This window comes from Syngnathus scovelli, chromosome 13 (assembly GCF_024217435.2).
Source record: "Syngnathus scovelli strain Florida chromosome 13, RoL_Ssco_1.2, whole genome shotgun sequence".
NCBI classification, from domain to species: domain Eukaryota; kingdom Metazoa; phylum Chordata; class Actinopteri; order Syngnathiformes; family Syngnathidae; genus Syngnathus; species Syngnathus scovelli.
The window spans coordinates 8,070,335-8,093,958 of record NC_090859.1 but is presented as its reverse complement, the minus strand read 5'-3'; the positions used below and the strand labels follow the sequence as shown (position 1 = coordinate 8,093,958).

The following is a 23,624-nucleotide window of genomic DNA, read 5'->3' as shown; positions in this document are numbered from 1 at the left end:
GAGGACCAAGGGCAAAGTGAGAGCGAAAAAGATGAAAGTCTCATAAGATTTTCCATTGCCCTCGAATTTAGCCCATGCATGTACTTTGCCCCTCCTTCCACTCTCCCGTGAGACTGTCCCGACACAAACGTCACAATCATCTGTTGCTCTGATTCACGATGAGATATACATAAGAGGGCAAATGAGGGAGGCCAGGAGAACGCAGCCTCTCCACTCAAACATGATTGTATGAATATTGCTGCCAGAGTTTAATCATTCATTCATTCAACCATTGTCTCTATTGTTGTGCAACCGAGACACTCATACAGTGAGCATTTTTTAACAGTTTGCCAAATGTAGCGGCATCATCAACTACCTTCAGTTTACAACAGAGTTGCATCAGGAATTGGAAATCACTAATCTACACGAAGAAAGTAGTTAAGTCAGAAATACAGTAAATATTTGTACATGAAAAATATTTCTAGGCTATTAAACAAGCTGATGAAAAACAGTAAGTATGGCGGTCACGTGACACGTGAGCATGAATTAGTCAATTGGCTGTCATAAACAGAGGACCGGTCTAGCATCCTCGTTTCATTGTCTGTACAGAAACTTTTTTTTAAATTCAAACAAAAAGGGACTTACATTTCTGCAACAGCCTTGTCAGGTAAACAATTCAGCTTGTTTCATGAGAAGCCATCCTTTCGCTTCACATTCAAGTCACATGCAAACAGGCATCTTGACATACATCGTCAGTCAAGCATGGGAACATTTTTTCCATTTCATTTTTTTTTTTCTTGTTATTTCTGACCATTCAACCCCCAAAGACTGAATTCAATTAGTTGCCATGGTCTGGGAATGTGTGACACGGAACTTAACACAACCGCTAACTTAGTGAGGGCGTGTTTATGCATGATGAGTTTCTTGAATACCGACCCCTCTTCGAGGTCATCAGTCCTATCAGCTGTGACTATGCACGCATTCGAAAACGTAAATGAAAAGAGGTGCGCTACTCACCGTTAAGCATTGCATATTCTCAGGTTGCTGTGTCTCAGGGGCAGCACCATGGTTCGACAGCACGGCCTCTGAAATGTAGACAAAGGAATCACGGGCTGACACTGTGCCTTTGGAGCACATTTCAGCTGCCACAAAACCACCTTTGGATGCAAAAGTCCCTAAAACAGTTCTGAGAGTCCATAAAAAAAATGTGTCTCAGATAAGGGGAGGGTAATTGATGTGAGCACTGTCCAGCAAGGACTGTGACTTGAACTTCTCAACGCAGACTTTGGTAAAATCCCACAAGATGCGAGGATCTCACAAAAGTGCCTGAGAGAGGAGGAGTGCAAGGGAGAACAAGTGAGAGGGAGGGAAGAGGAGGGAGGGCTGAAGAAGAGAAAAGGAACTCCTCTCTCACTCTATTATCCGTCCGTCACAGGGCTCCTGGGAGGGTTTCCATAGTTACAGGAGACTCCCGCCTCATGTGTCCCTTTTAACTAATGCTCAATAAAGGCTGTATTCAGCACGCTGGCCACAATGTGGATTTTTCCCTCGATGCCTATTCCGTTTCTGTGTTTACAGCTCGTCGCGTCACTTTGTTTGCCTCTTCTTGCAAAGTTCCTAGTTGACTTCCCGAAGATAAGGCAAATCCATTCGAGCCATCTTTTCCTAGTGCCACGCCCTTTTCGGTCACGTCTCCATTAATTGACTGAGATGGGATTGTATCAGCTCACCAAACACTTGATTAGGTAAACAGATTTTTTTTTTTTTTTACATTTCCAGTAGACTATTAATACATATAAATGATGTAAATAAAAACTATTTTAAATAGACTGTCAGTATTTTCATAATGTGGCCCAATACATGTTATTCCTCATACTTCACAAACTATGTACAATCCTGCACAGTCAAAAAGGAACTGCATATAACCTGTCATAGGCAAGAATATTTTCAGGGTCTTTTTTCAAATGTTCTGTATCAGCACATGCTCTCACATTTCTCTGTATCAGCACATGCTATCACATTGGCAAAAAAAATAAAGATTAGTTCTAAGAATATATTATAACTTATTTTTAATGCCTTATTATATATATATATATATAGGAGTTATTTCAATGCTTATTTCAATGCCTTGCCTTTGACGGGAACCTCGGCAACTATCCAAATAGTTTCCACACGTCACTAACTAGCCAACTAGCTGTCCCCTGTTTGTCAAAAAAATTTATTATCCTCTAACTAATCCTGCTTTATTGTCGGGCAAAACGAATTACAGTATCACCAAGAAAAAGTATTACAGGCAAAAGTGGGTTGCAGAAATGTTAAGTTAGAAATACTTGGCACTTGTAAAGTTCAGATGCAACCAAAAGCCGTGCACACTGACAAAAGAAAATTACACACATCCTTTTCTGACAAGTTTTGGGCAAAGCCCAGAGTACATGGTCCAGTCTCCCGGCTGCGGTCTCCATGGAAATGCAGAAGATTAAACAACAACAAAAAAGAAGATTCCATCTGACTCAGAAAACTTCAGGGGTCCGGCAGGGAAAGAGAGCGGGGGCAACCTGGCTGGCGTCAGGCCCAGGAGTGAAGCCTTTTGTCTGCTTAGGACATCGGGCACGATGGCGTGGAAGCAGCTGGAAGCATGACTGACATCAAAACAGAGGCAGAGTCGGAGCGACAATAAACGGTGGAGGCAGCGGCCAGTGGGAAAAGTATACACGGGAGGGAATAAAAGGGGGAAAGGGAAGATTAGAGACAAAAAAAAAAAACAAAGAAAGGAAATAAAGATGTTGGCAGTCTTCCAGCGTGAACAAGTCGACTCGACTCTTGTCAAGCCCACTCATCCACTTGACACTCGCTCCCACTTTTCACCTAACGACAACAGCAAACAAACAAACTTTTGATGGATAAAGTGGAGACTTGTAGCTCTAGACCGTTTCGACATCAATCAGTAGATTATAGCCAATGAATTAATTAAACCGTTGACTTTAAAACAATGGGCAACAAGACTTCTGTTTTGAAAACCAACTAACTTGATTTGATTTGAAGGGTGGGAATAGCAGCTATACAGCAACCACAAGTAGCAATATTTTTTTTTGTAGTCCTGTTGATAGTAGAGTAGTTGGGATTTTCACACACAACTAGCTAAAAAGACAATCACCTATTAAAAAAGACGCAAATGTGAACTAACAATGCATATAAACTTCTATTGGCTGCTTTGGAATGTCTATGCCCACGAAGCAAGCGACTGACTCATTTATCACATGACGGCGCCATATTAAAAGACTCTCGGGCATGCCGTGTACGATCAGCTCACGCTTGACACATTTCACTTGCAGTGCCGACACAGCCGGGGAGCATCATGTCAACTGTGTCTCGATGGCTTTCATAAAAGACATGAAGAAAAAGGGATGATGATGATGCTCAGGCGAAGGCTGAGAAGGGCAAAATTGGTAAATTAGGGCAATAGAATAGAAGATCAGACAACAAAGCTAAATGCAATCAAAGTATTAATGAGAGGATAAGGTGAAATATTTTAGCGCCTAAAAAAAGAATATGTTGTAAAAACTTTTAAATATAAATGATTGATATTTAAGGCAACAATGTTAGAGCAACATCGCAGGCAAGTTGTTTTTTCTCATATCTCCAAATGGGGGTTTAATAAATTGAATAAACATTCTGAAAACTCTAATATCATTGTCATGAAATGCAGGACAGCCAATCACAGCAAAATTAAAGTCATACAGCAGAAGAAAAAAGAGAAGACACGCGTTCCAAATACAAGAAAAATAAAACAAAGAACAACGCTGGATCAAATGTATGCTTGCGGGGGTAAAATAAACAGGAAAGATAAACAATGGTAATAAAAACATGGAATAGCCTATAACTGATGACTACCAGGTGGGTGCACCAATAAGCGTGGAAAAAACACAAAGACATTAAGTCCAAATCAGCAAAAAGGGCCAAAAAAATTAACATGAAACAGAAAGGCCACCACTAACATAACCAGACTAAAACAAACATGAAATAATCAGGCTGTTTTCCCAGGCTCATTTGTCCATGTGTATAATAGTGTAATAAGCTAACAGTCGTCCATTTCATTTAGACACAGGCATTTTTAATATATGCACGACGGGGGGAGATCTGCTCACACAGCAGCAAGCACAGATGAGTACTCTAAGTTCCCACGCCAAACTGCGAGTAAAATGTTAGAAGGGAGCGCCTGCTCCATTAATTATTTACAATACCAGGAGCACTCCACTGATATTTGTCATTACAGCGGAATGCGGGTGCTTCGCTACTGACGTGCATCTTCTAAAGCTTGATTTTAATGTGTTAAATTCACCAATAAGATGGATAGCCTTCAAAGGGTTATCAAAAAAAAAAAAAAAAAGAATTGCCATGTCATTTTTCTGCATTTGAGGAATGTTTGGCTGCCATTCACGCACAGTTTTTAAGGGTACCGCCCCTCGGCACACGCTCAATAGAAGTTAAGGAGGCAGGGTTTTATTGCAGCCCTACGGTATAATTAGTTGTCATCGTCTGGAAGATAAGGAGCATGCAGACAGAGTGACAGTTTGTCTGGGACAAAAGAACTAAAAAAAAAAAAAAAAAAAATGGTCTCCTGGCACAGCCTCTTGAGTCTGCTTTCCGGGTAGAGTATTTTTGTTTGACGTCTTATATATTCAGAGTGGAAAAGTGATATTTAATTTCCAATATTGTTGTATTATATTGTGTAAAAGGAATGTGTGGCAATTTAGTACAAAAAAATGTGATTCTGAGTAATCAAATTTTAATCAGCACTGAACAGCTCCCCTGACCCACCTTTGAATATGCAAATAGTTATAGTCCTGTCCGTCTATTCCCAACCTTATTTTCATCTGCTCCACTCATTTGTACTGCAAGATTTAACACTGTTGTTTTGAGTTATAAAAAAGGGCCCCTTTTGCCCCATGAATATTAAATGCTCAATGCTCATGTCTTACATTAAATTCCCCAAACCTACTGACATATACGTATATCAATGTGTCAGAGTGGTGTCGTGCTAGCTGACAAAAAAACATATCACTTGTTAAACTTGCAGTATTGCAGTATTAATGCAATACTGCTGCACCAGTACTCGTAGTTGTATTTATTATAATAAAATGTTATATTTATTTGTGTCTCATTTGAATTTGTAAAGGTACTTTGAACTCTCATTTTAATCTTTTTAGTTAAAAAAATATCATTTTAATATTCATATTTTATGAGGACAGTTTTCAATCAGATAGGCATCAATTAGTATGTTAATTATTTGGAGAACTATTTTGCACTGCAAATGTATTATTAATTATTATTATTACTATTATTATACTTCTTTCCAATTGCCCCACAATCAAAAATTGTCATTCTTCTGAAGCCAGACAGCCTCCTGCCATTTACTTTGTTACATATTACTTTTAGCATTTGTTCTTATGTTTATACCACAAACCACAACCACAATAATACGATCAATTTGATATGACATCAAAACATTATTTTACTGATTTATTTAATTATAAGCTCATATTTTGCGGCCCAGTGAGTGCATACACTTTAGCAACTCTACCGGTCCTGGCCGTCACACTCCGAAATTCACTCCTGCACATAAACTGTTTAGACTGTAAACCATCATTGGAATAAACATTACGGAGGTGCAGTGCTAGCTTATCTCTAAACATTGTTACAATAACGTAACAGACTAAAGACTATCTGAAAACATGGTCCCAAAGATGGACCAGGAGGGCATGCGCACACACACCGTTGTATTGTACTAAATGGGCTTTTGATCATTTCCGTGTTTGTGCACGTCATTGTGCAGCAGAGCCATGGCCTACATTCTGCCAGCTGGCCTGGCAATATTCAAGTGCATGAGTTTGCACACACGCCCCCCCCATCCCCAGCCCCTTCACTAGAGAGAATGCGAGAGAGACAGCACACTGGCATATGAATCTGATGAGACAGTAGTGGGGCAAGTATTACCACTGCATGAGCTGATCACAATCTGAAGCCAGATGTGCTTGTTTTCCACTGAAATCAACTTCCTCTGCTGCTCCACTCCTATCTACATTATTAAAAATATCTTAGCATGTAGAAGTCCGACTAACCCTTGAACAAGCCTTGCTATGGTCTGCTGCCGCTGCCTCATCCCGTCCCACACTTCCACTTGAGGGAAAACTCGTTTTAAAGTTGCATGAGATGTAGAGTAGCCGAGTTCGGCCAAGCACAATCAAAAACTGGGAAAGGTGTCCGTCAGCCCGTAAAATTAGTAAACCATGATGAAAACAAAACCGCCACTTTACGGAGTGGATCTGTACTGTGTTGAGATGTAGTAGAAGAGCAATCCAATCCAATTGACATTGTCACAACGGTACCCAAATAAGACTGTGTAAAATATATATATATATATATATATATATATATATATATATATATATATATATATATATATATATATATATATATATATATATATATATATATATATATATATATAAAAATGGGACATACCGGGGTGAGATAAACGGGCGTCATCTCTTTTTTTATCCTTATGTTCATTACTGTGGTTGCAGTTTCAATTGCATTAGGATTTTTTTCAATATTTGTCTAGCTTGTTAACAATCAAACAGCCAAAATTAGTTTGAAACAACTCTTGGATCTCAATCCATTGTGCAAGAACAGCCGTTTGAAGAAGGTAAACTAAGCTGCTTAAAAGGGGTCAGAGGGTTATGGCGGTCTCAGGCGGGGGTCGAAAATGGGAGAAAGAATTGGGGGTAAAAAAAAAAAAGAGGGGAGTGAGCCTGTGATGACTAAAAGGAATTAAAGATGCACAAAGGTGGATGAGGAGGAGGAGGACTCGAGGCATGATCTTAAACGACTTTGCAACTTTACTTCTGTTGTGCAAAGAAGGTAATAGTACTCACCTAATGTAGGCTGTCGTCACTGAGGAGCCTCATAAACACACACACGTACACACAACCATCATGCACATCAAGGTGTATGGAGTGAATGGGACATCCACACCAGTAGCGCGAGCGGAGTAGCACAGGAGTAAGCTCCGTGTCGCTCTATGGCGAGTGTGACGCGGCAGCAGGCTTTGGTCCAGAAACCCCTCCCTCCCCCTCTCTCTCTGTAGTCACTCTCCTAAACCCTCACTTTCTTCCCCGTTTAATCCCTGGCTTAAACATCCAAAGAAGCCACAGGCCCGTCACACATACAAGCAAGAATTGGCAAATATTTATCCCTAGATGTGCCCTTGATAGCAAATATGACTATTATACGTATACTATAACATACAAACTAATTTTATAATTACATATTATTGACAACTTATAAATTAAAGATGCGAGCGTGGTTTAAGAGGCAGAGTCATCAAACACAAAAAACGATTCTATTTTGGTATTTGGATTTCTTTTCCCCCCTCAAATTCCTGCTTTATAGCGTGAGGAACCATAAAGAGGAACTTAAAATTGAAGACATAAATGTACACCACACAGTTCACGTGTCAGTGGAACCGTTTGATTTATCACAGCCGGTCATAAAATGTAAACAATAGATGTACGTCATCACGTAGCACAAAGTTGCACTCAGTTACTGCGGCACCTGTTTTTCTATTTGTTTGTTTTAAATTTACAATAGAAATAGAAATAAAAATATTGGTGCTGTATGTGTTTTAACATAAAATAATAGAAGCTTAGAATTTCAAGTTTAAAAGTTAAATTTGATGTGCTTACCATATGTGTATGTTTTTGTTTTTTGTTTTTTTTTGCACAGTGCTGTAGTTCAGGATATGAAAAATTCTTACCGGTGTCATGCGAGTTTTCTTCTGCAGGCACTTTAAGATGTTTCCTCACGCCCACTTCCTCCCCAAGCAGGTAGTACCATCCACGGACCTCCTAGCACCGTGAAAGTTGATAATGCGCATGTCAGCATCAAGCTGGAATATCTAAAGCATTAAGAATGGACAGATAGACACACAGAGAGATATAGAATTTCTCAAGGGCCCACGCAGTCACTATGCACTATCCTTTAGCTTTTTCCAGCAGCTGATGACCATCTCTGAACACCCCCCAACCTCCCCTCTGCACTTCTGCCTTGTGAGCCAGATGGTGTGTGCAATTCTGTGTGTGTGTTACATAAAACTATCCGGGTGGAGGGAGCAGGCGTCTGATTTGTAATATGAATGATGTGGACACACTCATGCAAAAACAAGGACATTGCCGTCACAAGGGCATACGTCATCTGACACTGGCGCACACACACATACACTGGACACAGGCATCCAAACAAGCGTGAGCCCAGTCTGATTGTACTAAATAATGCCATGATGTTGACAGTAACAATAATCTCCGCTTTAAAAGCATCTTAGCCGAGTGGACAGATTTCTGCAGGCAGTGGGACACAGCAAAGGGGGGAGGGGAGGATGCTACAGTATGCAGGGAGGGATTTACACTATTATATTATATTATTTCTCCATTGGTTACCCTCCAAAAATCTAAAAGGTTTAGAAATGAAAAACAAAACAAAAGAGAGAATGCGAAAAGACATGAGACTTGAAAGCTTAGTATGCCATGAAAAAAATGCTATGTACATGACTGTCTCAGAAAATTTGAATATTGTGATAAAGTTCTTTATTTTCTGTAATGCAATTAAAAAACAAAAATTAAATTAATAAAAGGCTTGCAATATTTCAGTTGATTTGTAATGAATCCAGAATACATGCCTTTTTTTTTTAATTGCGTTACAGAAAATAAAAAACGTTATCACAATATTCAAATTTTCTGAGACAGTCCTGTATTTCTGCTAAATAATTTAAATTAAAAAATAACATTGCTAGCTTCTGCTGTAGCTGCAGTATGGTTAGCTTCTCAGACCAACTTGTCAACTTGAATTCTGATTGGTGATAACAAGAAAAATCTATCCACTGTAAACTTTCTAATCCGAGATGTCATCATTTCCTCTGTGAGATGAAACTAACACAAGAATTGTGCGCGCGCGTGCAAGTATGTGGCTTAACATTGGTAACCCCAAAGTGTTTGCTCTCGAGCATTAAGGCCACTGCCAATCATTCACATTGCACTAAATTGTTAGATTCATGGTCTGGTGGAGACACGCACTCCATGCCTTTTTCTCTCTTCTACACACATGCACACATAGAAAGTGTGAGAAGCTCTGTGGAGCGTACCTGAACTGTGTGAACTCACCTTGTGAGTTTGCATGAGGGAGCGCACGCCGAAGCTCATGCACCCCAGCAGCACACTCGTCCTGTTTAAATAAAATAAAAAAATAAACGGAATTGAAAACACATTGCTCAATGAGGCAACTTCACCGTGGTCTAAGGTTTCTTTTCACTGACACGAGGTTCAGCTCTGCTTTTAAGCCTTTCACGGATACATCCAATGCAGATTATGATCACAAAAAACAAATCTTGTCCTTTGCGTTGAGATACCTCATCAACCTCGGTGCCATTGTGTTCAATCAAAAGAAGGATTGGCCATGCATTTGGGGGCCAGGTAGAACAAAACAACAAAGATTCATATTTTGATGTGGTTTTTCAATGTGTGTTGCCCTTGGATGAATGAAATTGCACTTATTCAACCTTTTTTTCTTTTCAATACTCGAGCGGGACAAATGCTATTTATCAAGCATATTTGGTAGACACGGTCTCTCTTCTTTTGGGCGGGCAATGAAAATTATTTTCATTGGGTTATCAGTCTCCATCATTAGAGTATTCATTGTCCATCAACATGCACAGATTAAAAAATAATTAGAGTAGCACTTTACATAGTGGGTACCCTTAAAAAAGGTGGTGCATTAACTGTTTATAAATTAGTTATAAATCAGCAATAAGCATGTTAAAAGCCTGTACTGGTGGCTCAAAGTAAAGCTATTACTTCGGATAATAAGCAGTCTTGATGAAAATGCCGATGATGCAAATGTTACCACCATATCGAATGCAGCAAAGTATCGCGATACCATTGCTTCACTTATATTGAATTATTTTGATTTTGATATGTGATCCTGCTCTGAAATAAGTGGGAGGGACTTAGTTTTATGATCCATAGAGAGGGGGCAAGAAGTATTTTTCAGTAACCAAAAAATATGTATCCAATTTGTGCAATATTCTTATGAATTCTCCTCGAGACCAGCCTTCTGCTTTTAATAAATCCAGCTCTTTGGAATGTGGTCACTGCAGCAGGCCTCAGAAGAATATTGCGGCTGTTACTCGTGTCTCATCCTAATAAATACCAGTAGACGTTTGGATGGAATGAGGCTTAATTGCTTCCCAAAGATGAGCAAATCGCTTTTAATCTGTGCCCCAGAAACGGTCCAAACCAGGGACCTTATTTATCAAGCGTGCATAAACACAAAAGTGTGCAGCACAGACCTCACCAACAAGCCAAAATCAAACAAGGGATTCCCAAACATAGTTTGAGTCAGCTTGCACCACCACACAATAAATTTAATCTATCAACGCAGAAATAATCTGCGATGCACAGGGCCAGGAGGATTTACACGCATTTCATTTGTTCTACAAAATTGCTCTGTGGGTGTGCGCCTCCAAGCAGGTGCTGAGGACGGCTTGTTGAATGGAAGCAGTAGTGATGGCACGTGTCCCCAGTTTGCAATATTGCTAGCCTCACGACATGCTTGTCGTCCTACAGTTAAAAATAATCTTCATCTGTGGGCTGTCGCACAATTTTAAGCATTGAGTCTGATTTAAAAAAAATGTTTTAGTCTCCCACATCTTTATTGTTGTTGTTGTCAACAGCTGAATTGTTTGTGATTTTTCTTGTTGCAGGGAAATTCTGAATATGTTCAAAATTCACACATGCACGCACACACACACACACACACACACACACGCATACACACACACACACACACACACACACACACACACACACACACACACGTGAATCATGGTATGTCCTATTTCCCTGGCGTTGACCCTTTTCCTTTCTGCTGAGGGAGAGGTGACAAAGCAACACATGCACACATACAAAGAAGAAAATGGCAACATTAATTATTAAAATAAATAAAAAAGTAAAGGGTATTTTGCTGCTCTGGTAAGCAAAAAAATGCATTTCAAGAGTTTTTTTTTTCCCTGTAACCTGAGCATGCATACCTGGAGGCGCAGTAAGAGTTCCACACTGTGAAGAGCAGTCGCTTGTGAAGGTCCTTGTCACATACCACACTGTTATATATATATATTAAAAAAAAAAAAAAGTCACGTCAGCATGATGAAAAGTTCTATAGGAGTAGATTGTGTGTTTGCTTACAAGTAAAAGGTGTGTAGGAAGACAGGATTTTTACACTGATGGACTGTTGCCGTCTTCTGCCGCTCTCTGTGGTTGCTGTCTGGTAACATGCCCACCTGACAAAACAAGTCACGTTACAAAAACTGGCAACATTTTTAGCTTTGGACAAGAGAAACACCCTGGGCTGATGGCCAGCCAGTCGCAAGGAACATCAAGACAAGCAAGTCACATTTACAATTGTGGACAGTTTTGTTTTCAATTAACAGATGTTTTTGGAATGTGAGAGAAGGCCAGAGTACTTTTATCTAAAAATTAAATTAAGGTAAACTAGATTAAGGTGAGTATCAATCAAATCTGAGCTTTTTTTTGTTTAGATTTTTTAATGAAATTGCTCATAATTTATATAAGGTGTGAGGATGATACTATCCCTTCAAGAGCCCACCATTCATTTCTAAAAACACACACAATTTATGGCTGACCAGTCATAAAAAGCAAGTAAATTATAGGCCTTTAAATCTAATTTTGACACCAATGTGGTGTTGGTAATGAGCCAGGATTCTAAGTATTCCGCTTGAGTTATGACACATCATCGTGCAGCATTCCAGAACTGCGTAAAGACAGCAGTGGTACAATTCTAGGATGGAAATATAAAGCCCAATTACATTGCATATCATACCTTTACATAGGAGTCACATGACACCTGGTGCCCATGCAACATACCCCGTGCTTCCAAAACTGTCAACAAAAATGATTGAATGTCATTTTTAAAAATCAAAACTTAGTAATATTTTGAGAGGAAATAGAACGGAACTCACCACTTACAGCAAGAACTTCCTGTTCATGGATGATTGACAGCTTTAGCTGACCTGCAGAAGAAGAAGGGTGTGAAGATTGCCAACTATAAATGAATGTTGCTGGCGTGTGCGTGCGTGCATGCATGAGTGTGTGCGTGTGTATCAATCATTTGTCTTGTCTCATGTCCTCCCAGGCAGTTACACGTCTCGCCTTCCTTCTTCTGGTCTCTCAGTGCTGTTAACAACCATCTAAAGCCTTGTTGACCATGTCGACATGGCTCACTGCTAACATTGGCTTTGTGCCGCTCGTCTAAATTTATCCCGCTCCGAAGAGCCCAGGCCTGCACTGATAACGCCGCCGCTACCTCGGGCCCCTACTCGCACGGTGGGTACGGGGGATGTTTGTCGTTCCCACACTGAGTTTGGCATGTGGGCATATGGAAGAACAAAGCGGGAATGTCGTTTTAAATGTCTTCCTACATCTGAACTGCTGTACTCAAAAGACTGTTATGAAGCAGCCTCGAAGGAAATTCCCGGCAGCATGCGTAAGCGGCCAAGCAAAATGGCTAAGTGGCAAAGCAGACTGATTATTCTCATTAGTTGATGATGAGTTTAAAAGGGAGCATGTAGTTGGACCATAGTTGGACTTTTTTCTCTGAAGACAGCTAAATGTTTTCCTAATGTAAGCAACCACACACGACAAAAAAAGATTCATAAAAACGATGACGAATGTTCTCTACGCTTAAAACCTGGTGCAATGAAGACTGACCATTAGTTTTTTTCCCCATAAACCAATAGTCTGTTGTAGTACCAACACTGACCTGTGAGAGGCAACATCTAGATTACCAGAAAAATACAACAAAAAATGTAGAAGAAATTCTGTCAAATTTAGTAGAAGTTTGCAATGTTCACCTCGGAACAAACCACAACATAGTGGAGAAAGACAATATCACCCAGTGTGCATCAAATATACTAAGAGTCACATCATTGCTAAACAAACAATTCATATTATATTGTAATTGCCGATAAAGCAAAGACATAGTGACCTTGATTCATAACAAGGAGTTCATGTCACCGTAGCCCCCTGCAGTGCCGCATAGAGACCCTGTCGGAAATGGGATGAACGATTTACATCAAAAAAGAGGAAGAGGAGTGCCTTTTCCCCTCTTTCTCCACCTTGGCTTTTAATTTGCTTTTGCTGCTTATTTGTCACATTTACATTTGAAAGCAAAGCACCCCACCGGTATCCAATGAGGCCAGGCCAAGCGGACACTGACAGCCTTTATGTGATAACAAAAAAAATGCCTTTTTCAGCAGACAGAAGCATCAAGAAGAAGAAGTGAACTCTATCTGTGTTTTCTGTGAGAACCAAAGTAATTTGGGGTAGTTCAGTGTAAAGAATTTCAGACAATTATTTCAGCGTGTTTGGTCCAAACAGGAATTAATGGCAGGAATTGTGTTGATTTTTTTTGGTAACATTATTAACTCAAGTTTTCTTTATAAGCTGATCAGATGTGAAAACACACCAAAAACCCTTAAAGCATTAACAATTGAAAAATAGCCAATATGACTGTCACGGACTTTTTAGCCTGCTCTATAGTCAAAGTTTATTTAACTATTTACTGGTGCCGTGGCAAATGATGGGCAATTGTTGCCAGTTCTGGAACGAATACACTTTAAAAAGCACTGGTGAAAGGTTGAGTGGACTGGACACTATTTTCTGTATGCTGAATTTGGTAGTTCCAGCTTCATTCTCCAGGCTATTAGGATCCTGAACTCTCTTCCCCCTTCTGCGTAGTGTCCTGTACTTATTTATTGTGTTATTTGTTTATTTATTATTTATTCATCACTCTTATTTATTCATTGATTGTGCCTTCTTGTTTTATTTTTCTTGTGTTGTTTACTTGTATGGACATTGTGAACTATGTCTTGTCACAGTGGGATAGTGGGAACGTAATTTCCATCTCTTTGTGTGTCTTGGCATGTGAAGAAATTGACAATAAAGCAGACTTTGACTTTGATTGAATCAAGGTTTCACTATTTTGCATGTATTGCAAATGACAAGCATTGTGACTAAAAAGCCGCATTTCCTTCCGATGTTTTTTTAATCCTCTCCAACACAGGCCATTAAAGCCAGCCACAGTCATAACTACTTTAAAAGATCCCATCCATATTAATAAGTGTCAACAGGTAAATACTGGATAATGGATGAGGCTTTGCTCTTTGGGTGAACAGTGCAGGTGTGGATAATACCCTCCATAAATGATGCAAAGGGCCACCTCATTTGCACATCGAAGGATGAATGGCCCGACATGGTGCTCTCGCAGTCGATTGCGACTTTTCATAAAAAATATATATACTATTGATTAAAAAAACAACAAAAACTTACACAGTAATGCTTACCATGAGTTGTCAACAAGAAGGACGGCGCTTTGGAGAAGCTTCCAGATGGTTTACGCAGGTAAACCCTAAAAGACATCACAGAGAGAATACGGCCGCAAATGAGACTCCAAGAAATGTGATGCTTGCTGCCAGTGCGCATGTGTGTGTGCATGTGGTGCAAGTGTGTCCAATATTGCCTACAGAAATTCCATCAAACTCAACTGCTTGTATCAAGAATCCTATGCGATCGATCTGAGGTCATCGGGAGCCAATAAGTAAATTCAGTCAACACAATCTGCAACATTTCTAAATTCAAACCTTCAGGAATGGTTTAGGCTTAATCAAACCAGTACAGCCCATCTTGAAAGTGGCTCTGGATCTTCATCCAGCCTGGCTATGTCATGAGCGGTAAAATGTGGTATGGGCAGTAATTGTTCACAGACACATTTTCAGGAATAGGCAGATAATATTTTCTTGGTTGGTATATTTCACACTGAACACCCTGAAGAACATGCAAACCAAATAAAAACGAAATATTATATTACGTCTCTTTTTCAAGCACCATGAGAAAAAAAAAACGTGCAAACAACAGATTAACAGGCAAAAACATGTTTTTAATACGCACATTAAGTCAGTGGTGCTTGTGTCTGTAATGGACAAAAACAGTGATTAGGTTACAATGCTGTAATCCATCCAGATTAATCATAGAACGATTTAACACACCTCTGGGTTCAAAGGTGAGTCAACAGACAAAGCAGCTATGTATTATTTTGATATGCCACCCGGCGACAGTGTACAAGTAACCCCCAGATGAACTTGATGTATTAATACTCATGTTGCTAATCCACCCACCCACCCACTTCAAATACAACATAACCTGGGGATGCAATTCTTGCTGACAAAACTCATATCTGCATGTATCTCTTCTTTCCCCTTTCGTCTAGTTTCTTTTCCTCTGGATCATTAAAATATAATCATCTTCCTTTTTCCGCCACAAAAATCCCCCATGGTCCATCAGGTTCTTATCAGTTGGAATGAAGGGCAAACAAAAGGAGAATTATCCTGCATTTCCTTGAAAGGAAACAGGTTAAGATCCGCTTAACAATCTTCCCGTTTATCGTTTGATCGTAGTGGGCCCAAAAATACACACAGAGCAGGAGGAGAACGTGCTGATCTTGCATATATAGCAGAGCCAAGGGTGAGCAGGGAAAACAGGACGTGATGCTCAAAAGGGAGACTGGACTGAGATGCATAGGCCTCAATCGTAAATTATTCTACTGCCAAGACAATTGCACCACATACCGATCAAACATGGAACTGCACCATGCATTCGATACGCTGCACCAGGTTATTGTCCAGAAAGAACGCTAGTGTTTATCATTTGAACGTGTGATTTTGAAAATATGAACTGTACAAGTTATATTTCTCATTGATAAAAAAAATATATAACTCAAGGTGTTAGAAGGGGGAAAAATTTCGTATCAGCATGTCGGAAATGAGGGTTTGCGTCGTGCCATGAACCCCTTTACGTCGTGCCATGAACCCCTTTACGTACGTATCGTTTAACGTCACAAAAGTGAAAGAGATCCACAAACATTACATTCATTCTTGCAGTTGTATTCGCCCAAGCGGCCAAAGTATCGGTACGTCACAGATGCCTTGCAACATATTCAATATTTAGCACCCGACTGACAGAAAACAGATCAACATCAAATATGAATTAGTGACAGGCATGATATGATTTTTCTAACTGGTATAGGGGATGCTTTAAAAAGTAGCTCGTCATTTTCTGCTTAGACGCGTGGCGCAGCCATATAGAATGTGGGAGTTTCAGCAGTGTTTTTGAGTTTATTAACGCTCTGGAAGTAAATGCAGCAGCGGTCTCTGGACGGAAGTAGGAAGCGTCAGAGATCTTCTATCAGAAAGATGTCGCAACTTTTCATGCACTGAAAACATGTATCGGCGACTGATGAAAGTGCCTCTTATTAGTATATGCAATTTATCATCAAATAAACAATATTTTAAAACACAAACTTTGTCATAGTCGAATGTATTTTAACAATATGACAGCAGTAATCTTCATACAGAAATTGTGTGAGTTCACAGCAGAAGCGATACGATTGGTTGACGAAGACTACAAGCGTACAATCTCTGTTTCAAAACTAAACAGTAGTTTGCTGGTTCATAGCAACGCGCTGCTAACGTCAGTAACAATTGCAGGGAATCTGTAAATGGGTTAATCAGGAGTTGATATATTTTGCCAGAAGAAACATGACTTTTACAATACACAGCTTTTTGATTTCTCCCTAGTTAGATCTACGGCCATGGAGCTTCTCCCAGTGCTGGAAGCTCAAGTAAAGCCCAAACAAGGAATATGGTAAGCAGCAATATTAGTTTCGTTGCATACATTTACTAACCTGTTTGCAACCTTGTTGCCCTTTTAGGTATTCCTTGGTACCGAGTGGGAGACCCCCCGGCGTGAGCGTGGGACACACCTGCACTTACTGGCCTGGAAATGGTAGCAATGAAATGATCCTCATCGTTGGGGGAGCAAATCCTGGTGGCAGCTTCTCGCATACACACGCTATAAATCTAAGTACGGATTTTAGCAATTCTCTCATTTAAAGAACAATTATTTACCCAATTGCATGTATGTTCAAAGCACAGGCAGGAAGATTGTTAGCGATTAGTAAACGGCCAATCAGATTGCTCAGATGTCATCCCTTATACTAAAATATATACAAATTAATGTTTTTAAAAACACATTTGCACTGTTGTCTTTGTTTTGTTTTTGATTTGTTTTTCCTGAAAAAAAAATTAGAAACAAAAATTCCAAACATTTAGACATAAACATTTTTTATTGACAACCTTTATATAATTAAGTTTGCATTATAAGCACAGATTTGTGAGGTCTTGGCATTGCCAAAAGATGTTCAGCAGTGACTAAGAATCAATCAATGCAGTTTTCTTTTTGAGCATTTATGATTGTATTTTGCTATATGTAAACTGTTGTTGCAATAACCATCGTCTCTTGACTTTTCTAGAGTGTCTTGAGTGGGATGCATTGCCTTGGGAAGGTCTAAAAGCTCGATATGAGCACTGCACGTTGGTGCCCGGAAGCCCACCGCAAAGCTTATGGGTGTTCGGTGGTGCGGAGCAGAGTGGCAACCGCAACTGTATCCAAAAAGTCAAAGTAGCAGGTAAAAAAAAAATGACTGACTTAGTTTCAGTACCGTGATACAAATATGTCTACTGATGTGATCTACAGAAAGCAAAGCCCACTGGGAGAATGTGACAGTAACGGGCGAGCCCCCCAGTCCTAGGACGTATCACACCAACTCGGCCTGTTTGGGTGGCTCATTATATGTGTTTTCTGGTGGGGAAGCAGGTTCATCACCAGTCTCAGACCAGAAACTTCACGTCTTTGATACCGGTCAGTTTTAGACTGACTTATTTCCACACATCAACCACAGAAATGTTTAAATTTCGGAATGATTGTGGTCTTCCCAGTGTCTTCCGCCTGGACGCAGCCAGAAACACAAGGCGCACAGCCGCCGGTCAGACACGGACACGTTGTAGTGGCAGCAGGCTCAAAGATCTACATTCATGGCGGCATGGCGAATGATTATTTCTTGGATGACATGTACTCTCTTGATCCAAGTAAGACTGTCAAATGTATGTCAATGAAAATAGTAAAATGAGATTTCATTTAAATGCTGATTCACAAACTATAGTTGATTCTGTATCTATATAGTCTGACGCTGATGTAATTGATGTGTGCAATGTAAAGGTAGCATGACGTGGGAGTTGGTGCAGCCCGAAGGAGACGTTCCACCTGGCGTGGCCGCACATTCGGCCATGGCACTGGGCAACAACATCTACATCCTTGGTGGGCTGACTGCAGACGGAGCCAGTAATGCCATGTACACATTCAACATAGGTACAATTCATTTACATCATGTACTATTCAAACACAGCATGATTTAATTCAGTGGTCCATGACCTGTTTGCAGAAAAAAAGAAATGGACCCTAATGAAATTTGAGGGTGATTTACCCCCGAACCGTCTGGACCACTGCATGTGTTTGCTGCCATGGAAGGTAGAGGCTGTGGGAGATTGCGGTGAAGCGCAAAGAGCCAACCCAGATTCTGCAGGCACACCGGCCGCCGGTCCTGAGACAGTACACTTAGCTTTTGTATTCGGTGGGATGGACACACAAGGAGTCATACACAATGACTGTGTTGTAACTGTGGTAACATGATGGGCTGTAAAGGAAATAAAGTGAAAATAATTTTAAATCAAACATGCATTGGAGTGTTTTTCCAGGAGTACAACCATTTTTTTAAGCTCTTCCCACTAGGTGTCGCCACAGATCAGTTAACACAAAATATGAATTATCCCATTTAAAAAAAGAATGTTGAAACTCAGGCATAAAGACAACAGTAGCGTGTAGTTTTGAAATTGTCATATGAAATCCTTGTCAGTATGTGGACTCAAAAACGCATCAATGTTTGATGCAGACAGCAGATGCAGCAAATTTAACCTCTGTACAATTTAACATACTAATATATAGCAGGGATTATACACACTACACCTTTGTCCTAATTTCTTCAGTAACACAAAATGTGGCCTTAAGAAATAAAGTGGAAGCAACTTATTTTCTATGAAACATTTATTTCAATGTCTTTCAGAAACACAACAACCAAATTCAATAAATAACTTTTAGCCTTGAGGAGTCATTATGACAGCCTAACAATGAACAATAGTGCTCCCCCCCCCCCCCCTTCCCCACTACTACTACATGATCCCCATCAGGACTGCCTGAGAACAGCAGCAGTGAGCCTTGAGAATCCAGGCTTGACAAATCTCCGCCCACTGGCGAAGAAAACACCCAAACGAGCTTAAACTCGCTTCAAAGTCTTTCGGAAGATTCAGTATGGCCGCCCCCTCCCTCTCGTACAATGAGTCCCATCATCAGTCCAATATGTACATCAAGCTGTTACTTTTTTTCCATTTTAAAGTGAGTGACGAGATCATCATTTAAACCCGCTTACAACTCATCCTTCTCTTCACCGCCCTCTGGTGGTGGGCCACCCGCACTGCCATAAAGCTTGCTGATGATAGGTTGCACCACCTCCTCCAGCTCCTTCTTCTTGGCCTGGAATTCTTCCAGATCAGCCTCCTGATGGGACTCCATCCACTCAATCTTCTCCTCTACGGCCTTCTCGATGGTCTCTTTATCTTCATCTGACAGCTTCCCGCCGAGCTTCTCCTTGTCGCCGATCTGGTTCTTCAACGAATAAGCGTAGCTCTCCAGCTCGTTGCGGGCGTCGATGCGCTCCTTCAGCTTCTTGTCCTCGTCGGCAAAGCGCTCTGCGTCATTCACCATGCGCTCGATGTCTTCGGGCGTCAGTCGATTCTGGTCGTTGGTGATGGTGATCTTATTCTTGTTGCCCGTGCCTTTGTCCTCGGCTGTGACTCGGAGGATGCCGTTGACGTCGATCTCGAAGGTGACCTCGATTTGCGGAACTCCGCGTGGGGCGGGAGGGATGCCCGTCAGGTCAAAGGTGCCCAGCAGGTGGTTGTCCTTAGTCAGGGGGCGCTCACCTGAAGCGAGAGACCAATGCAATTGAGATCAAGTTGCAAAGATGGCCTATTTTTTAGCCTGTAAGTTCATTTTGCAGAAGTTCTGGGCTAAAGCATCCTTCTTACCTTCATAGACCTTGATGGTGACAGTAGGCTGGTTGTCAGCGGCCGTGGAGAAGATCTGAGACTTCTTGGTGGGCACCACAGTGTTCCTGGGAATGAGCTTGGTCATGACTCCTCCCACAGTCTCAATACCAAGAGTAAGAGGGCACACATCCAGCAGAACCACATCACCTGAAAAGAAGAGGGAACGATTGAGTTAATGTATTTTAAAAGCCATCGGGGAGCAAATGCATCAGGGCGACAGTTTACCGGTATCCTCCTCGCCAGAGAGCACGCCAGCCTGTACGGCGGCGCCATAGGCGACGGCCTCGTCTGGGTTAATGCCTCTGGAGGGCTCCTTGCCGTTGAAGAACTCTTTCACCAGCTGCTGGATTTTGGGGATACGCGTGGAGCCGCCAACCAGAACAATCTCGTCAATGTCGGATTTCTTCAGCTCAGAGTCATCCAACACCTTCTGCACGGGCTTCATGGTGGACCGGAACAAATCCTGCACAGCACAAGAAATTTATTAGAATGGTTGTCAGATCATAATCCCTCTAACAGGTTAAGGGAACCTACCATGTTGAGTTCCTCAAACTTGGCACGGGTCAATGTCTCAGAGAAGTCCTCGCCCTCAAAGAAGGACTCAATCTCGATGCGGGCCTGGTGCTGAGCAGACAGCGCCCGCTTGGCCTTTTCCACCTCACGGCGCAGCTTCTGTACAGCACGGTTGTCCTTGCGCACATCCTTGCCAGTCTTCTTCTTGTACAGCTTGATGAAGTGCTCCATGACACGCTGGTCAAAGTCTTCGCCTCCCAGGTGGGTGTCGCCATTGGTGGCCACCACCTCGAACACTCCGTTGTCGATGGTCAGCAGCGAGACGTCGAAGGTGCCGCCGCCCAGGTCAAACACCAAGATGTTCTTCTCACCGTCCTTCTTGTCCAGGCCGTAAGCGATGGCGGCAGCAGTTCTGCAGGAAAGATGCCAAATTTAAGGACAAAATAAAAAAAGATCTAAGGGCAAGTACATAATTTATCATGCGACACTTACGGCTCATTGATGATTCTCATCACATTGAGCCCGGCTATGGTTCCGGCATCTTTAGTGGCTTGGCGCTGGGCATCATTGAAGTACGCGGGAACAGTGACCACAGCGTGAGTGACCTGAGGTAATAGAACTTTTATTACAACACAGTCTCTCATAAAATCGACATGCTGCACGTGTTGTTTGTAGGTACCTTCTTGCCCAAATAAGCCTCAGCGGTCTCCTTCATCTTGGTCAGAACCATAGCAGAGATTTCCTCAGGGGCGAACGTCTTCATCTGATTACCACCGATGTCAACCTGGATGTGAGGCTTGGTCTTCTTGTCAAGCACCTGAAAAGGACCGTAAAAAAAATATTGTTTTTGTTAAATGCGCAGTAATACATTATCTACATCAACTATTGTTACACGGCATTAAATACTACCAATATTGTGATATATTTTTAAAAAAGTAACTATTTGTGCTGCTAGATTGATATTGCAATGCATCTTCTACAGAGATAAAAATCATAGCTGGCAATATTTTTTCATATACTTATGATAATACCTTGAAGGGCAGGTACTTGATGTCTTGCTGCACAGAGGAGTCACCCCATATGCGACCAATCAACCTCTTGGCGTCAAACACAGTGTTCTCTGGATTGGAGGTCAGCTGGTTCTTTGCGGCATCCCCGATCAGACGCTCACCCTCACTGGTGAATGCCACATAGGATGGAGTGATGCGGTTGCCCTGGTCATTGGCGATGATCTCAACACGTCCATTTTTGAAGACGCCGACGCTGATAGGGGGTAAAATTGTCAATATTAGTACTAGAATAATTATGCATCATCATTTGTTTTAAATGCATCCATCTTACCATGAGTAGGTCGTGCCCAGGTCGATTCCGATGACGGTGCCCACACTGTCCTTCTTGTCATCATCGTCAGTATAGACTGTGCTGGCCAGAGCCAGTAAGAGCCACACGAACTTCATTTTGGCTATCGTCTTGTTACGCAAGCCCCTTGAAAAAACGAATAAAGCTGCACAGGGAGAAGAAGAAAAAAAATGAGTGGCGTATAACTCCATGTCTCCCAACTTGTTCATGAAGGTTAGCTTCTAGCCACACTAAATGGAGAAGGCTCGAGTCGCGTGGATCGACGGAGGATTTCTTGAAATTGAATATAAACATGGCAATAACGTCAAATATGTGGGTCATAAGATATTCCTCTGTAATAGGCATCCATTTTCATTACCGACTACATTTTTTTTATCCGAGGCCGGTAGTTAGCTAACGGGGTTAGCTTGTCCGGTATGGGAAAAGAATTGAAAGGGGAAATCATTTAAAAAACATACCACATACATACATGTAATTATTATGTCTTAAAATGGCAAAATAAATTAAAACCAACAGTTGTACCAGAGTGCAACACGACAGAACAGTTCTTAAGACATTACAGTACACGTGCAACGTTAAATTTAGGTGGAAAAACGGCATTTAAAATAGATTAAATGAAAGGACTCTTCAAATAAAACATTGAACATACCTTAGTCGTTTGAGTGGGTGTAAACTTGGAATGTAGTCAAGAAAATTCGCTTGTCGCTAGTTGAGATTTTGTCAGTATTCTTGTGTAGTAGATGTGATAGTGAATGATGCGACCGCTGCCTCTATATAATCAGGCACCGCTTCCCAATCGTGGAGGCCAACGATTGGACGAGAGGCTGCGCGTTGGAACGCGCCGATTGGTTCCGTTTGGCACGCTGGCCGTTGATGATTTGTACGTAGAAAGCGTCTATGACGACATGTCTAAGTCATCGCCGATTGGCTGGACTGGGGACGTGGTTCGTGCAGTTACACGCCACTCGTGATGACTGGCTGGTAGTTTTTTTTTTTTTTTTTTTTTTTTTACACAAAGGTTAGATTCCACATTGTAATTGATATCCCTCCTCGGGCAATCAAAGTTGACTCACTGCAGTGAGTAATGTTTAAACATTTCAATGAAAAAAAAATAATCCTATGGATTATTTGTCACTGCATTATTGCATGTTGTTGCATCAGATGATTTATTTGGATTGTTGCGTAATTACATCAGAAATACAATACTGCATGACAAAACTTTTATTGGATTACACTTTCATGAATTTAATCAAAACTCAAAACGTCAACAAACAACGGGACACAAAACTGTACTGATAATTGTATTACTGTACAAGCAAAATTAGTATAAATTATGGCTGCCAAACTACATCTATACGATGATAATTTAAAAAATCATATTCAGTATGTGTATTATGCCTTAACCTGTGCAACGTTTAAATACTGTGATATAAATTACAAAAATGGATGGATGGATGGATGGATGGATGGATGGATGGATGGATGGATGGATGGATGGATGGATAGATAGATAGATAGATAGATAGATAGATAGATAGATAGATAGATAGATAGATAGATAGATAGATAGATAGATAGATAGATAGATAGA

General features: G+C 41.0%; 3 protein-coding genes across 6 annotated transcripts in view; 1 reads left to right on the top strand and 2 right to left on the bottom strand.

Moving 5' to 3' along the window:
• The window catches only part of rgs3a (regulator of G protein signaling 3a), an 88,461-nt gene extending 71,419 nt beyond the window's left edge, over positions 1-17,042 (bottom strand). Inside the window, exons 1-10 of one of the 4 annotated variants that reach the window (XM_049738239.2) lie at positions 16,846-17,042; positions 15,054-15,075; positions 14,450-14,514; positions 12,068-12,118; positions 11,929-11,987; positions 11,274-11,368; positions 11,120-11,188; positions 9,195-9,255; positions 7,796-7,886; positions 997-1,064 (exon numbers count right to left, since the gene is read on the bottom strand). In XM_049738239.2, the coding sequence (XP_049594196.1) occupies positions 997-1,064; positions 7,796-7,886; positions 9,195-9,255; positions 11,120-11,188; positions 11,274-11,368; positions 11,929-11,987; positions 12,068-12,118; positions 14,450-14,514; positions 15,054-15,075; positions 16,846-17,005 (741 nt within the window). In that variant the 5' untranslated portion in view covers positions 17,006-17,042. Of the gene's footprint in view, positions 1-996; positions 1,065-6,914; positions 7,076-7,795; positions 7,887-7,966; positions 8,072-9,194; positions 9,256-11,119; positions 11,189-11,273; positions 11,369-11,928; positions 11,988-12,067; positions 12,119-14,449; positions 14,517-15,053; positions 15,076-16,845 lie in introns of those variants that run through there. The other 3 variants (XM_049738240.2, XM_049738242.2, XM_049738243.2) reach the window with 3 other exon arrangements.
• A 315-nt stretch (positions 17,043-17,357) lies between these two features.
• rabepk (Rab9 effector protein with kelch motifs) lies at positions 17,358-18,809 on the top strand. The gene is made up of 7 exons (XM_049738916.1): positions 17,358-17,367; positions 17,473-17,628; positions 17,697-17,861; positions 17,939-18,088; positions 18,219-18,368; positions 18,442-18,608; positions 18,789-18,809. Exons 1-7 carry the CDS (start codon positions 17,358-17,360, stop codon positions 18,807-18,809), a joined length of 819 nt encoding a protein of 272 aa, XP_049594873.1.
• Positions 18,810-19,082: 273 nt separating this feature from the next.
• Positions 19,083-22,848, bottom strand: hspa5 (heat shock protein 5). The gene is made up of 9 exons (XM_049738295.1): positions 22,683-22,848; positions 22,016-22,178; positions 21,706-21,937; positions 21,354-21,491; positions 21,167-21,279; positions 20,696-21,086; positions 20,387-20,624; positions 20,141-20,308; positions 19,083-20,035 (listed from the first exon to the last, which is right to left on the bottom strand). The coding sequence occupies exons 2-9, from the start codon at positions 22,129-22,131 to the stop codon at positions 19,479-19,481; spliced, it is 1,953 nt and encodes a 650-aa protein (XP_049594252.1). The 5' UTR covers positions 22,132-22,178; positions 22,683-22,848; the 3' UTR covers positions 19,083-19,478.
• Positions 22,849-23,624: the final 776 nt, after the last annotated feature.

Excerpts from the sequence above, each read along its gene's own strand:
- hspa5 (XM_049738295.1), bottom strand. The coding sequence starts at position 22,131 with ATGAAGTTCGTGTGGCTCTTACTGGCTCTGGCCAGCACAGTCTATACT. Across the intron at positions 20,309-20,386 it reads CTCTGGCGAGGAGGATACCG|GTGATGTGGTTCTGCTGGAT; the intron begins GTAAACTGTCGC and ends TCTTCTTTTCAG. Across the intron at positions 20,036-20,140 it reads CACCATCAAGGTCTATGAAG|GTGAGCGCCCCCTGACTAAG; the intron begins GTAAGAAGGATG and ends CTCTCGCTTCAG.
- rabepk (XM_049738916.1), top strand. Across the intron at positions 17,862-17,938 it reads ACTTCACGTCTTTGATACCG|TGTCTTCCGCCTGGACGCAG; the intron begins GTCAGTTTTAGA and ends TGGTCTTCCCAG. Across the intron at positions 18,369-18,441 it reads CATGTACACATTCAACATAG|AAAAAAAGAAATGGACCCTA; the intron begins GTACAATTCATT and ends ACCTGTTTGCAG.